General features: G+C 29.9%; 1 protein-coding gene across 1 annotated transcript in view; it reads left to right on the forward strand.

The window, feature by feature from the left end:
* Positions 1-17,382, forward strand: part of LOC142319154 (sorting nexin-20-like) — a 31,291-nt gene that overhangs the window by 5,836 nt on the left and 8,073 nt on the right. Inside the window, exon 3 of the mRNA XM_075356124.1 lies at positions 177-503. Within this exon, the coding sequence (XP_075212239.1) occupies positions 177-503 (327 nt within the window). The remainder of the gene's footprint in view (positions 1-176; positions 504-17,382) is intronic.

Genomic DNA, 17,382 nt, shown 5'->3' on the forward strand with positions numbered 1-17,382 from the left:
AGCTTCAATTTAACATTGTTTTGTTAGGTTTGCAGAATGGTATTCTAATATAATTTAGTGAAGTGAAATTAACAAAAGTCTTAATAAAAAAAAATATTACTCAAAAACCAGTTAATAACTAAATTTAAAAAATAATTTTTATGTAGCATTAAAAGAGTTTCTGATTTTATTTACAGGCATACACAGTCATGGTTAGAAAGGAAGGGATTGAAGTAGATCCTTATCCAAGTATAATTGAGCGTCGGTACACTGAATTTTTAACGCTATATTTATGCCTGAGACAGTCATTTCCTTCAGCCTTTACTGCATTCAATTTTCCAAAGAAACTTCTTACAGGGAATTTTGCTCCTGAATCAATTTCAGCTAGGAGTGTTGGATTTGAGGCCTTGTTATCAATTGCTGCTCAGCATACTATTAGAGACTCTCTTCATGTAACTTCATTTATGCAAAATAGAGAATTAATTGAAGCAAAATCATGGATTCAATCTGAAAGATATGATCAGGTAACCCATTGGTTTGTTTATTACAAAAAAAAGAAAAGAAAAACTTAATGTTGCTGATCTTTCTTGCAGTTTGTTTAGGACTTAAAATGTAAATCTTCATCTCGTAAAAAAGTTGAAAATTAATATTACTCGTATGACTTATGACCATACTTTCTTACTTATTTATTTTAGCAATAATTAAAATATGTAAAACTTTAATTAGTAAAGTTAATGATTGTTATTAAAATGCTTACTTTAAATTAAAACTGAATTACAATCATTTTTAGTAATTAGATAGTAGCTTATCAATTTAGATTTTAGTTGATATTAATAATAGTTACCAGTTGTGTCAGTTAATGTGAAAGAGAATTATTTTAGGAAAATTTGGCTTTAATTAATGATTTATTCTTTGGTAGAAAAAATGTTGCTAAAAATTCCTTTATCAGTACTCAGTACGTGATTGAAGTATTTAAGTTTTACTGTGTTTAATAATATAATGTAATTTTTGCTGGTAAATTGATTTTTTTTTATTAATAAAAAGCTGTTTTTGTATGCCTATTAGAAGAAAAGGAATTAGCAACTACCCTAGTTCTTCAGGTTTAGTATCGTTTAAAATGCTACCCAGGACTTACGTATTAGGTGATGTTAACTGTTGCTATAAATCAAATCTTTCTGTGGGCTAATAACTTATACATACATATAATTACATATTATAAAACAAACCAACAAACATTCTAGTATAACGTAATTGCAATTATTTTTTTTATGGTGTTAGGTTTCAGTCTGGGAATTATTTAAATTTATATTTTCACATCTTATGGGGCTGTCTTCAAATGAAAAAAATTTGGCATACTTAGTAAATTTTTCCTGTGGTTATCTTATATTTTATTATTTCTGCAATCTAGTGGTTCTGAATTCAGAAGAAAATTTGTGTGATATGTGTTTCATGTTAGTTGCAGAACTTAGTAATCTAAGGTACTGAAGTTAAGTAATTTTATTATTATAGGTTATTTTCAGTAGTGTGGTATAAATAAGGCTATAAATGAAATAACATTTATTGTTCAGTGACTAATATACTTAAAGATGTTTACTTGGTGATTGGCTACATATTAATTATCATGTTGTATAGAATGAGTTACGTTTGAAGAATGTTATTGTTTGTATTTATATACTTTAACATTCTTTTATTGAGAAGGTTTTTTTGTATGTATTTAAAACCTTAACTTAAATGACAATGAGTCATCACTATGTTGATATTTTGCTTAGTTCACATTAATAGAATTTTTCTTATCAAAATATCAATCACTCAAATCATCAAAACTAAATAAAGGAAAATTAAAAATGATAAATAAATCATGTATATATATATATATATATATATATATAAATGATAAAATATATAAATAAAATCAAAATATAAATCAATAAATTTCATAAAAATTTTATGGAAATAAATAAAAAAATATTTGGCTTTAATCTTTGTAAATACCACTTCTTAACTTAATAAAATATATGTTGTTATTTAACACCGCTATGGAACTTTTTAAAGCAGTTTATTAACTGTTGTTTCAACTGAAGGCATTTTTTCACTCCTATCTCCTGAGATATTTCATGTATCTATTTAAGGTAGCTAGTAAGTTAATATACATAAAGTTGATGTATTTGTTTATGATGCTTATTTTCTTTATTATTAGGGTATTTATTTCTCTTCTGCATTTGTGTTTATTATTATGATTATTATTATTATTAATACTTTTATTTTTTCATAAAGTACATTGAATTTATCTTCTTTGTTTTATTTTAAGCAGCATTGACTGCTATGATGTCAGCCTAATGCTTGCAGTAAAAGCTGTTAACATTTATTATTATAAATGCATTTTACAAATTATAAGCACATGTAGGAAAGTCTTATCAACATTTTTACTCATTTACATTTTAATAAAAAACTTTTTAAAGTATTTTACTTGTTAAAAATATGATAATAGTAATAATTTATTTTGAATCAATAGAACAGTATTAATACCTTGGTGTATTGTCCTAAAATAGAAAAAGCAATGTCAGTTCCTTAAAAAATTGTTATAATTTTTCATACATTTATATTGATTTATATAAATCATTACAAAAAAAACCTGAACCTATAATTTTATAATTCATGTCTTGTTTACAATTAATAATCAAGTCAGAATCATTGAGCAAAGATTCTACTCTCTTCTTGAAGAAACCAATACTATAATAGAAGGGTTAACTTTGTTGCAGACTTTATTAACCCTTCCTGGACGGACAAGTTTTTCTTATTGATGTATTTATTGTTTGAGGTCATAAAAGATTTTCAGTTAAATTATATACATTATCATGTTAAAAATGGTGTTGAATGAAAATATTTGTCCAAATTATGGAAAATAATTTTTTTTGCGCCTTTAGGCGTAAAAAAATCAGTGCAGATATATCTGCCAAAAGATTGAATTGAATGTCATCTGGGCAGATATATACATCGGCAGACTTATGAGCATACTTTAAGTTATTAGAAAGTGTGTATTTTGAAATAAATAACTTTAAAATTAAAATGGAATTATATTTTTATCATAATATTCAAAAAAATTATTTTTATCTAATGATTCACACAAAATTTATTGTTATATTATGGGAACATAAAGTAAATAAAATTATAAATTATAAAGTAAAACTTGTAAATACAACAATGAAAACAAAATGTAAATTAAAAGAGTTCTTAAAAAAGTATCTGAATCTAAAAATTATAATTAAAGAAGTCTTGATATTACGTTAAAAAATAAATTTTTACATATATTCTTTCTTAGAATGGAAGTCCTCAAAACATTTATATGGATGCTGATACGAACTCCCTGGACATGTCTTACTACAAAAGAGTCTCTTTTCATATTTTTCTTCTGCAGCAAACATGGAATCGATGAGAACCTTTTTCCCCATGATGTGTAGTGTACCATCATATCTGTAGTGTTTGACATACGGCCATTCCATCGGTCTTCCTCGTTTCTGCGGATGATCAAGACTGAGATTTGCAGCTTCTCCCAATAAGATCTTCTGTCAAACTATGTCTGAAATCTTTGTGGGATGTAGCTTTTGTTTGAGCCTTCTTTATGTTTATTTTATAAAGAATTTATGAATTAATTGTTGCCACCTCTAACAATCAAAAGAATAGTTTTCAGTCTCATTTCCTCATACGATGCATAGACCGGTAATTTGAAATATAATGATGGCTCCAATCGGAGATCATTTTTCCTGCAGCCAAGTAAATGTCCTTTTTTAGTGGTTCTTTTTGTTAATTGCAGGTAGTCCAACCGTATTGAGCATTGCAGTAGCTGTTACAAAAATGTTTTTTTTTCAGGAGTTGGTTTGCAAGCTGTGGACTATTATAGTACCGGTCTATAAATATATGGTGGCCACTTGGGGTATTGGTCTCATCTATAATCAAGGAATCGCAAAGATTAGTCACTAGCTTGGTGATTTTGAGCAATTCTTGGTTTCGATTAGTCTTCTTGTTTACCAAAATGAAGTTGGAAGTTGTAAATGTAGCAGCTGTTCAAGCTGTCAGATAACATAAAAATTTTTATACCAAATTTCACGGGTTTATTAGGATTGTAAATTCTGAAAGCAACCCTTCCTTTAAACATAATAGTTCTTTCATCCACGAAAACATAAGAGCTAGGTTTATAGAATAATTGGCATTGCTGTTTGATGTAATCAATTATCGGATTTATTTTTTAATCTTGACCTCCTTCCTGACTGCTAAAATGAAGATTACAGAACAGTACAAAGAATTTACCTTTACTAAATACATTAGTGAAAAACTGAATTTTGCTGACCCATTTCAGAGAAAAATATATCAGGTAAAGGATGTTGGCCGATATTCAAAATTACACCTAACAATACTTTCACATCACTGACTGTGATGTCCTTCCATTTATGTAAAATACTCTTTGGGATACTATTAGCTTGCCATTTCCTCGCATACTTATTTGTTTCAATTACATTTTTTTGTAATAAGGCTACGTTAAAAAATAAGGAAAACTATTCAATTGGCCTTGAATACTCATCAATATTTGTTGGTAAAACTGAACCCCAGTCATTATTGTTTATTAGGGTATTACTCCTCCTCTATGAATCATGAGACCTTGCTGTTGGTGAGGGGGCTTGAGTACTCAGTGATACAGAGTAGCTGGACCGAAGGTCCAACCATACAGATACCTCGGAGAGGTATCTGTTGAGAACCAGACTAAGCAATGATTCTTGAAAGAGGGCAGCAGCTCTTTCAGTAGTTGTTAGGGGCGTGAGTCAGAACGACTTAAACGACCATATCAACATCACTTAGTCCTCTGAGTACTGCGCAGCTGAAAGCAATGGAAAACTACAGCTGCTTTTTTTCCAAGAAAATGTGACTCTCTGCATTTTCATATAGCAATGATGGAGGCGCCTTCCTTGGTAAAATATTCCGGAGGTAAACTCCGGAATCCACCAGTTCGGATCTCCGGGTGGGGACTACTACGGAAAATTAAAAAATTACATTCTACGAGTCGGAGCATGGAATGTTAGAAGTTTAAAAAAGGTAGGTAGGCTGGAAAATTTAAAAAGAGAAATGGATAGGATAAATGTAGATGTAGTAGGATTAGTGAGGTTCGGTGGGAAGAGGAAGGCGACTTTTGGTCAGGTGATTTTAGAATAATAAACTCAGCTTCAAATAATGGGCAGGCAGGAGTAGGTTTCATAATGAACAAGAAGATAGGAAAGAGAGTAGAATATTTCAAAACGCATAGCAATACAATCATTGTAATAAGGATAATTCTTATTACAGTGAAGAATAATCAGATTCTTCTTCACTGCCAGTTTCATCTTCAAGATTTTCAATGTCTTCGTTCACAGTATTGTCCACTGATTCAGTTCATACAAATATTCTTTGCCAGAAGCTGCACCAACTTCACTCATAACGACACCATTTGCTTCATTTTCATTTTCCAGTTCTGAATAATCTGATTTCAAATCAGATAAATCATCCTCAAACAAAGATTGATTTAATAACGCGATGATATCATTGCTTTTTACAGGTGTAACATCATCACATGAGACAAAAGACAGTTATAAAGTCAGCTAATAAAACAATTGTATACTCAATGCATGAACAAATCTAAGAAACTGGAGGGGACTGTTTTGGCAGTGCTGAAGCAGGTGAAGTAGCACCTGCTTCAGCACAAACAAAACAAAAGAAACAAAATTTCTCCTACACGATAAATTAGAGCTATATGAAATCATTTATATTAAATCATTTGCTACATTGTATTTGTAAAAAGAAATAAAATTGTATCCGCATACCGACTTCATGAAAAAAAAATTACTGCATATATATCTGCTTAATGTCCAGGAAGGGTTAAGTGTTTCTAAACATCTCGCCAGAGGAGTTAGTCGACGGTGCTGCGTATAATAAAATAAATTAAATCTTCTGTTAGTCACATGAGGCACCATATAAACAATGCTCAAAATATCAATATGATCATCCATGTTCAGATGAAAACATCCACATTGCCTTATAAGCAAACATCAAATCCTGAGGCTCTCTTCTTGCCTTAAGAGTCATGATGATTCTCCAATGTCTGCATTTAACATAATAATGTTAATATGTTTATAACAATTATACAGATATTTATCTGTTCATATATATGTATGAGCGTACACATATGTATTACTCATTTATTCACCTATCTCACAGTTCTTAGAATTTTAATTATTATAACAAAGTTAGATTAAGTTGTAATTATATATATATATATATATATATATTATATATAATCTAGTAATCAACTTTTAAGGATATCTACAGATTTTTTTTTTTTTTGTCTTCAGTCATTTGACTGGTTTGATGCAGCTCTCCAAGATTCCCTATCTAGTGCTAGTCGTTTCATTTCAGTATACCCTCTACATCCTACATCCCCAACAATTTGTTTTACATACTCCAAACGTGGCCTGCCTACACAATTTTTCCCATCTACCTGTCCTTCCAATATTAAAGCGACTATTCCAGGATGCCTTAGTATGTGGCCTATAAGTCTGTCTCTTCTTTTAACTATATTTTTCCAAATGCTTCTTTATATGTTTAGTATAGGTTATGGGTTTTATTTATCTGTTTATAAAATTTATTAATGATTCTTATTTGTATTTAGTTAGGTGTAAAGCCTTATTTAAGAGGTGGTCTTTTTTAAAGACAGTTGTTTTTGCTAGTTTTCTGGTCAAGGTACAAGATAAATAGATCAGGATTCTACAGTTTATTGAAACTTTACTTTTACCAGTAAATTTTTTAGCTAATTTTTAATTTTAATTAAGTCTGTCTGCAGGTTTGCTTTATCCTGCTACACAAAAGGAAACATAATAATTATTTCACACACATGTGCGCATACACATATACATTAATATACATATAACTTAGCAAAACCAATTATTTTTTTATTGTATTTGGCCATATTCCCCTCTGCACTAATTATGTCAAAGACAAAAGTATAAAAACAGTTTACCACCAAAAGTGAAGAATTCAATAATGCTTCTTACCTTATGTTTATTGCATTTTGTAATAGCGCTTTTGAGGGTTTCCCTCATCATCAGTTAAACTTTTTCTTTTAAAAATCACATATTAAATTCAAAACATTAAAGTTATAAACATATAAAAAAAATATGTAGTCACAAATATTATAAAATAAAAAAAAAAAAAATAGTTTTGTGTGGCTAGCCATATATACAGTACTGTACTGAAGTTATTTAAATTTATTTATAAATGTGCTGCTATCTAAGGCAGTTTTGATAAGAAAGTCATTATCAAATTCTGTCTGCACATTAATCAAATTAAACATTTGTCTATACCTGTATATATAATGTTCTAAAATATTTAATTTTTTATTATTATTATCACATACTTTTTTCAATTTCTGCTATATGTAAATTTGTATCCAAATCGGTGACTGAATGTTTATTGATTATTAAATGGGCTGTAAGATTTTGTAGATAGCAGCACATTTATATAATTTAAATAACTTCAGTATGGTACTGTATGTGTGGCTAACCACATAACAAAATTTGTTTTTAATTTTATAGTTTTTTAATATTTATGACTACATTTTTTTTATGTGTTTATAATTTTAATGTTTTGAATTTAATGTGTGATTTTTTAAAAGCAAACGTTTAAATGATGATGAGGAAAAGTGCTATTACAAAAAAAGAATAAGCATAAGGTAGGAAGCATTATTGAATTCTGTACTCTTGGTGGTAAACTGTTTTTATACTTTTATCTTTGATATGTGTGTATGTGTGCGCGCATGCACGAAAATAGATTTTTTTAAAATCTATTTTTTATTAAAATTAATTTTTTTTTTATTATTAGGAAGACAGAATCCAAAGAACTTTGTTTCTGTCTTCTTCTCAGGTTGTTTGTAAAGTGTGACATTGGTCTTCCCAAACGATCCTATTGCAGTTTGTTTGAACTTTGCTTGGGTGGTATTTTCCGAAAAATTTTTCAATGTCCATCCATTTTGCAAGAATTTCTTGGATTAATGAAGAAGGAGTTTCCTCTCTCTCTTCTTCCTCTATGTCTGAAGAGAGTATATTCATTCTAATCTGATGTTCATTCTTTTTCAGTTCCTGTAACTCCTCAGTGGTCAGTTCTTCATTGGGTCCCTCCACTAATTCTTCAACATCTTCGTAACATACATACAGTTCTGTGGATCTGGCCAGAGAAACAATATCCTTTACTATAGAGTGCATAGATTCGACGTCCCTTTCAGTTACTGCTTGTGACAAATTTCTCCAAGTGGAGTTCATTTTTCTGTGGGAAACTTCCTGGCAAGCTTTGTCAATGAGCGATAAGGAATGTACAATATTAAAATGATCTTTCCAGAACTCTCTCAAGATTAATTCTGTCTCTGAGGTTACTTGTAATCACCTCAGGAATAATACTTTAGTGAAAAGTTTCATGAAATTACTTATGACCTGATCCATGGGCTGAATGTGAGGAGTCGTACTAGGGGGAAAGAACTTAACAGTAATGAAGTCAAACTCAGGCAAGACATAATCCTTCAAGCTTGGTGGGTGAGCGGGAGCATTATCCATTAGGAGGAGAGCCTTCAAAGTCAGGTTGTTCTCCTCTAAATAACTTTTTACACTTAGCCAAAACACAACATTAAACCATTCACTGAAATATTGCCTCGTTACCCAAGTTTTGCTATTTCACTTCACAGGCAGCTGACACATCTGGAAATTATATTTTTTAAATGCCCTCGGGTTTTCAGAGTGGTAGATCAATAAAGGCTTTATTTTGCAATCCCCACTAGCATTGTCACAGAACAAGAGAGTTAGTCTGTCCTTCATTGGCCCTGGCAATGACTTCTCTTCTTGTGTGATGTATGTTCTGTTTGGCATTTTCTTCGAAAACAGGCCAGTTTCATCACAGTTGAAAACTTGTTGGGGAATAAAACGCTCACTTTTCACAAACTTCCCAAACTGTACAACAAATTCCATTAGCGGCAACTTTATCGGTACTAACTCCTCCATGCTGCACAACACTGTGACTACCGGTCCTTTTTTGAAATTTGCAAACCAACCATGGCTGATAAACATCTCGCTTTCCTGGCTAGTTCCTGCTTGATTTTTCATGAGATCGGCACATATCATTTTAGCTTTCTTGCAAATAATTGCTTCTGATATGCTATCACCAGCACATTGTTTTTCAGTTATCCAAAGCAAAAGAAATTTCTCAACATGCTCTAATGTCTCTGATCTTTGTTTATAAATTGATTTAATCCCCTTGGCAACATTAGCATATTTAATAATGTCTATATTTTTAACGATTGTCGATATCATCGTTCTTGGTGTATGGTATGCAGCAGTTATGTTGCTGATACACATGCCACCTTTATATTTTTGAACAATCTCTTTTTTCAATTCCAAAGTGATCCTAGTCATTTTTTTAGTTTGCGTTTCTTTTCATTTGCCCTTTTACATTCCATGATTTAATAAAAAGTAATAAAATTTTACTTAAAAATCAAAATCTTGAGAAAATTAACAAAAATGGTTATAGATTGAATTTTGTTTACATCTATAGCACCAGGAGTACTGACATTCAATTGATTACAGTACTGTATCTTACTCGCGTTTATATCCCCACCGTAGTCATCCATATTGTGCATGCATTGCAATGCAGTGCTCGCACTTGTGAACACTGTTCAGTCTTATGTATCATATTTATGGTTTAAATTCAGTTATTTATTAAGCAAAATATGTAACAAATTATCAGTCATGAACAGCATTTAAACATTTCCTAGAATTTATAAAAAATATTCACTAGTTTATTTAACATAATTAATTTATAAAATATAAATGTAACCTAATGATAGATTCTAAATTAACAAACCAAATGTAATAAACTTTATTGCCTCTTGATTTGCAGTTATATTTTGTTATATGATATCCTTGTTTGTATGATCAGTCAGTTAATAATACATCAACTCCGAATATAATTGATTATTCATTTAATTTTTCCTCTGTGATAATTATTTAAAAATGACGCAAAATTCACAGAAAAAATTTACCTTGTATACCGAACAGAAGTCATATATGAAGCAAAATTTGTCACATCCAAACAGGACGTATTCCAAAGCAGACATATACTGAAGTACCACAGTATATATAAACATTAGACAACATTAAAATGTACCATTACATATGAATTCATAAAGCACACTGCTACTATCCCTTTTTTTTCTCTTGCAAATTCATAAAAATGATGAACCCCATCCTTATTATGGTCTTTCTCTTTTTTGTCACCCTTCAAGGTTTAAGTTATACAACTACTTATGTAACTGAGACAAAATAATTGTACTGTATAATGGTTCCAGATTGGATAAATGTTTTTCATTATAAAAAAAAAAGTCACATTAAAGATTGTTAAAAATTCTTTCTATATTCTATGAAAAAAAAAGTATTATTAAATGAACATTTTATTAAAGTAATCTAAGACTAATGAGTTTTTTTTCATTTAAATTTATACTCTTTTTTCATTAGACTGATAAGACTAATTATCATCATACTTGTATTGGAACAGATATTGGCTGATCTCCATATGTGTATACAAAAACACACACGTATTTATAATACAGATGTATTTGTAATGCTATACATGCTGATTAGTTTATCATTCAATTTTTTTTTTTTTATTGTTGTTTTTACTTCATTCTACCACTTCTGCATAGACAATATTATAAATTACATAAATCACTGAAAAATTAATAAATAAAAGCATTTGTCAGATATGAAAACAAAAGATCTTCAATCATCAAAATCTTGATTTTTTTTAGCATTTGTAAATTTTTTTGTGAAAGTTTGAAATTTACTTATTTATATAAGATCCACTTAAAATACAAAATTCTGGAAGTTTCCCCTCCTACATTTAGCTTAAGCTGTTGTTTAAGACAGAATGTAGGTAGTATTGTTGTCTCTCTTATAAATTGAATTAATGAATCATTCATCAATAGTGTATTTTCCAGATGACTTTGGTTGTTATTTATCTCCATATAAAAGACTCTGCACTTTATTTAAAAAATTATATGCTGTTCCCTTTGTCTGTATTTTCTAAAATATTTGAAAAAAATAAAGTTTTAAAAATTTTTATTTGGTTTTGAAAGTATAAAGTAAATACAAATCTTCCAACATATTCTTAGGAAAATGTTGTCTGCTGACACAGCCATCTTCCAGTTTTTAGAATATCTGTTAAATAACATATATAAACAAAAATTTCCTTCGATTTTTGCCAACTCAGTAAAGCATTCAATATAATTATACACCTCTTATTGATTTTAAAACTTAGTTATAATATCAGAGAAGCTGTTTACCATTGTTTAAAGTAAAACCTTACCAACTGGCAGTTGATATTTCATCTTTCCAATTTGAGCATCTACATGAAATACGGGCTTCTCAAATGTTGTAGTCCTCAGTTCCTTGCTTTCATTATTTGTAAATCTGTCTCAAAATCTTTAACCCACTCATTGTTATAATTTTTGCAGATCGCATAGCTATGCCTATGTCTGAAGATATACATTTAAAAGTACTGAAAAAGTCTGTGTTAACATTCAAAAAATTATTCACTGGATTGTGGTTATCTAACTTTAAATACGGATAAAACCATTGATTGTATTACTCTTCTCAGATATATGTAACATTGTTAATTGTGTGGATGGTATTCCTCTGTGATAATTATTTAAAAATGACGCAAATTCACAGACACATGATAACATGTATTTTTGTTGCTGGCAGTTTGAAATTTCTGGGTATTTTGTTTTTGGTAAATTCTCATGGGATATCAAATTGACTTTGCTTTAAAGCACTTCAACAAAATGCTAGTTTTTTTAAATGATTATTTAATATTTGTGATGCCTATGTACATTCCTGACTGAAGTTCAGTATTGCGTGTTTTAAAATGATTACTGGCCATTTAAAGCTATGCAATATTTCTCAAGTTTCATGTACATTGATTAATTTTACATGAAATGAAAGAGCAACTCAAACAGTTTTAGCTGTTCACAAGCTCAAAAACTGTTTCCTGTACCTTCCAATTGAAAATTGTAGTAGCAAAGATGGCGACCCCCAACAGAAAGCGTTCCGTGTTTTGCAGTTTGCAAAGTGTAAATCTGTAATTACCATTCAACATGCGTTCCATTTGAAGTCCTGTTGTGATTCCCTGAGTGAAAATAACATTCATAAATGGTATAAACAATTTGAAACCACTGGCTGGATTTGTAAAGGGAAGAATACAGGTCATAGAGTGTGTCTGAAGACAATATTGAACATGTAAGAAAGTCTTTTGTGTGTAGTCCTAGGAAATCCATTAGAAAGGCTACCATGAATTAGCAATTCCAGTGATGTCTGTGTGGAGGGTTTTAAGGAATTTTACAACTCTGTCTATATTGTTTACAGTTGTTACAAGCTCTAAAGCCTATAAATTATGCACACTAGCTTCGCAAATGAAATTATACACTCTGTCACTGAAGACTTTCTTTACAGTGTCATATTCAGTGACAAGTCAACATTTCATGTTAATGGAAAAGTAAATATTCATAATGTGCATATCAGGAAATGTGGATCAGAAAATCCTCATGAAATATTGCAGTGTGAACAGGACTCCCCAAAACTGAATGTTTTTGTGCCATATCCTAACAGTAAGTTTACAGGTCATTATTTTTCATGGAAGCAAGTGTGTTTGGAATGAACTATCTTGATGCTGCAACTATGGCCTTTTCTTCAACTGCAATATAAATACTGAACTTTATTTGGCAACAAGTTTGTGTGCCTCTTCACTGGCATAATGCTGCATGTGATTGATTGAATGAAATTCTCCGTGACTGCTGGATTGGTTGCTGGGGGCCAGATGACTGGGCTTGTTTGGTATGGCCTCCATGTTCGCCCAGTCTGACCTTGTGTGATTTTCTTCTTTGGGGGTTTATAAAGGATCAAGTCTATGTGCCACTGTTACCAGCTGACCTACCTGACTTGATGCAAGCCGCTGTTGCATCAGTTACTTCAGATTTGCTGATTAAAGTATGGGATGAACTCTCCTATTGACTGATATGTGCAGTGTGATGAATGGTGCTTACATTGAACACTAAAAGGAAAAACTATTGTTCTTTCATTTCATGTGTAATTTATCAATGTAAATAAAACTTAATAATTATTATATAACTTTAAAACCCTGATATTCATTTTGAGACAAAGTATTTGGCTCCTTAAAAATTCAGAACGATTTTTGAAGATACAGAAATGTCTGTGGTATTGAAAACTGTGGCAGTTGGCTCTTTCTTTGATGTCACAAATAAGAATCATATAAGCTGATATTTAGTAAATTAAAGTGTTAATTATTTTTCATCAATTTCCTTACGTGAATGTATTGCCTTTGTAAAAAAAAAAACCCCTATGTAACTCAGCACAATACGTAGAGTTTTTGAGGCAGCAGACATTTTTCATTAATACCAACTTAAAATATAAAGGTAAATGATTTTATTTTTTAAAAATCTGATATGGACACCACATGTCTTCCATGTACGCCTATTAAATTACATATACATATTTTTTGCTGCACTTCATTTAAACTTAATTCATTTGAAAGTGACATGTGATGCTCCAATTATTTAATAAAGTGGGCAGTTATACAATTGCTGAAATATTAGTTTTTATTAACATCAAATATTTATACAATTAATTATTAATTCAACAATCTTACATGAAATATAAGGACAGCGTAAAAGCCCCTTTATTACTCACATTACTAGATCAGTATTATTTGTATCTTTGTGAGTTGCTGATTAAAAAGTTTCATATTTCTGGTGTGTCATATAAATAAAATTTAATAATAATTAAATATTCTGTTTACAGAACTACTGTACACTGGTTAGAAATGTTAATTTCGACCTTACAGTGTAAAATATTCAGTTTTTATTACTGGATTATTTGGTGAATAATCAAAAATGAAAAAGAAACAATCTTACAGAAAAAGAAAGGTAACATGAAGAAATATATCTCAAAAAATGACAAGAAGGGGAAGAAAATGTTAAGAGCGAGGGAAGAATAAAAAAAAAGAGAAGATGATATATATATAAATAGGAAAAAATGTTAAAATCAAAGAAAGAATAAAAAGATTAAGAGAAGATGATAAATATAAAGAGGAAGAAAACGTTAAGACCAAGGAAAGAATAAAAAGATTAAGAGAGGATGATGAATGTAAAGAGAGAGATAATTTGAAACTAGAGGAAGTGTACACAAACTAAGATCAGAAAATTTATATCAAACCAAAGAGCGATTTAATGATTAGCAACAAAAAACAAATAAATGAAATGATGTTCAACTCCCAACTTAGGGAGAATATTGTCCGACAATATCAGAGGTGTATTGTACTAAAAGATAAGAATTTTTTGCAATTTATTAAAGATCAGGCATGTATGCCTCAATGTATATTTTGTTCTTGTGAGGTCTATTTTTGTCACTGTAGTTAACTTTAATCTAGATAAAATTAAACAGAAATTCCAGAATAATTAAGTAAAATGAAACTGAAATTAAACCAGAAAATCCAAAAATAATGCAATTCTAAATTATAATTTTCAATCAATATTAAGTAATGAGATGTTTCACCAAATCTGTCACATATACACGTATGTAATAAGTTACATTTACACGTTTTTAAAAGTATATAAAATTTTATTTCACTAAATATTTTTTCTTTTTTTATTATCATTGAATTATTATTTATTGTATAAGGTTTTTACAATCGCAGGTTAATAATTATTAAATTGCTATATTTGAAAAAAAAGAAGTCTGATTTGAATCGCTGTGCCTTCCCTTTAAGATCAAAATATTTCATTAAATAAAATTAAAACTTTAATTTTGATTGCAATCAAAAACTGTGTTACAACAGTGCTAAATCCAAAATTTCAACATCCTACAGCTGACCATTTTTGAGTTATGTGAGATACATATGCACCTACTTATATACAGATGTCACGCTGAAACTAGTCAAAATGAATTCAGTGATGGTCAAATGGATATTTCCGTTGAAATATGAAAACCAAAATGTTTCGCAGTCACAATACTTCCTTTAATTCAGAGAAGTAACAAAAATTACTCTTCTAATGAGTTTTTAAAATTCAAAACCCTGAATTTTTTGTATATCCATTTATATAAAAGTAATATGAACTCAAATAATTTCCATTTATGTCTCCTGAATTGTTATTTATTTTGTACTTATTATAGTTATTTACAATTTACATGTTTAATTCACTATTACTTGACATAATTATTATGAATTTTAGCCATAATAATTTTTTCATAATTAAATTTTTTTTAATTGAGAATTTTATGACATCATTCTGATAAAGGGTTCGACATGGTTTCTTTTGATCCATCCAGTCAAATGATGCGATAGTTGGTTTCTTTTTTATCCATGAATTACACTTACTTAATCCAGATGTGGTCTACATAACATTGATTAGCACTAGTTTTATTGCTGATTTAAATAAAATATTTATTTTATATTTATATATATATATATATATGTATTATTTTTACTTTGGCATTAAACTTTTGATGTACTTGGGTTATTGTACCGATTATCCCATAAAAACATTCTTACACTGGATGAAAAAACTATTTATGTGAATATTGATTTGCATATACCCTATTGGTTTCATATTCTGTGATCAAATGCACACCTAGTTAAATAATAATCAAAGGCAGCATTCTGGTGTATTATATAAGATCGTATTTCTTTAAAATTTTTATTCAGTCATGTTAATCACCTTTTGCATGAACTTGTAACTTGTATATTTGCTTTTTTATAAAATTATGTTTGCTAAATTTTAAATTATGTATTTGTTACTAACAAAATGCTATAATTATTATTATTTCTGGTTTATATTGCTTCAGTAATCTACAACTTAATACAATATCAAAATAAAAAATAGTTTTTCCGACAGCATAGTACATCTGCAACATAATAACCAAAGGCAAAACCTGAAGGAGTGAAAGGAGTTCGCACATGAATGTGAGCAGGATTTCTTTACTGAACCTTCCCTGCACATGATATGTTGAATCCCTACTGAAATTGTGAAATAAATGTATTATAGTGAGATTGATTCAGTTCTGAATGAACCCACTAAACATTTTTCTGGGCCTGAACTAAAAATTTTTCTGGTTCCTGTTTAACTTAATACAATAGTATTAGTTATAATCATATCTAGATTTAATCCTATTTATGAATTATATACTTATAAATGAACAAGAAGATAGGGAGGAGAGTGGAGTATTTCAAGACGCATAGCGATAGAGTCATTGTAATAAGGATAAAATCAAAACCTAAACCGACAGCGATTGTTAATGTCTATATGCCTACAAGCGCCCATGATGATGATGAGGTAGAATGTGTATGTGAAGAGATTGATGAAGCAATTAAACACGTAAAAGGAGATGAAAATTTAATAATAGTTGGAGATTGGAATGCAAGCATTGGAAAATGCAAGGAAGGAAATATAGTGGGTGAATACGGGCTGGGCAAAAAGAATGAAAGAGGGGACCGACTTATAGAGTTTTGCACGTAGTATAATTTAGTAATTGCCAACACCCAATTTAAAAATCATAATAGAAGAATATACACTTGGAAAAAGCTAGGCGATACTGCAAGGTATCAGATAGATTATATCATGGTTAAGCAAAGATTTAGAAATCAACTCGTTGACTGCAAAACTTACCCTGGAGCAGACATTGATAGCGACCATAATTTGGTGATAATGAAATGTAGATTGGGGTTTAAAAACTTGAAGAAAAGGTGTCAGATGAATCGGTGGAATTTAGAGAAGCTTGAGGAAGAGGAGGTAAAGAAGATTTTTGAGGAGGACATCGCAAGAGGTCTGAGTAAAAAAGATAAGGTAGAAAATGTAGAAGAAGAATGGGAGAATGTTAAAAAGGAAATTCTTAAATCAGCAGAAGCAAACTTAGGCGGAATAAAGAGAACTGGTAGAAAACCTTGGGTTTCAGATGATATATTGCAGCTGATGGATGAACGTAGAAAATATAAGAATGCTAGTGATGAAGAAAGTAAAAGGAACTACCGACAATTAAGAAATGCTATAAACAGGAAGTGCAAACTGGCGAAAGAAGAGTGGATTAAAGAAAAGTGTTCAGAAGTGGAAAGAGAAATGAACATTGGTAAAATAGACGGAGCATACAGGAAAGTTAAGGAAAATTTTGGGGTACATAAATTAAAATCTAATAATGTGTTAAACACATAAAATATAACACCAATATATAATACGAAAGGTAAAGTCGATACGATAGATGGGTGGAATATATTAAA

This window comes from Lycorma delicatula, chromosome 2 (genome assembly GCF_047948215.1).
Source record: "Lycorma delicatula isolate Av1 chromosome 2, ASM4794821v1, whole genome shotgun sequence".
NCBI lineage: Eukaryota > Metazoa > Arthropoda > Insecta > Hemiptera > Fulgoridae > Lycorma > Lycorma delicatula.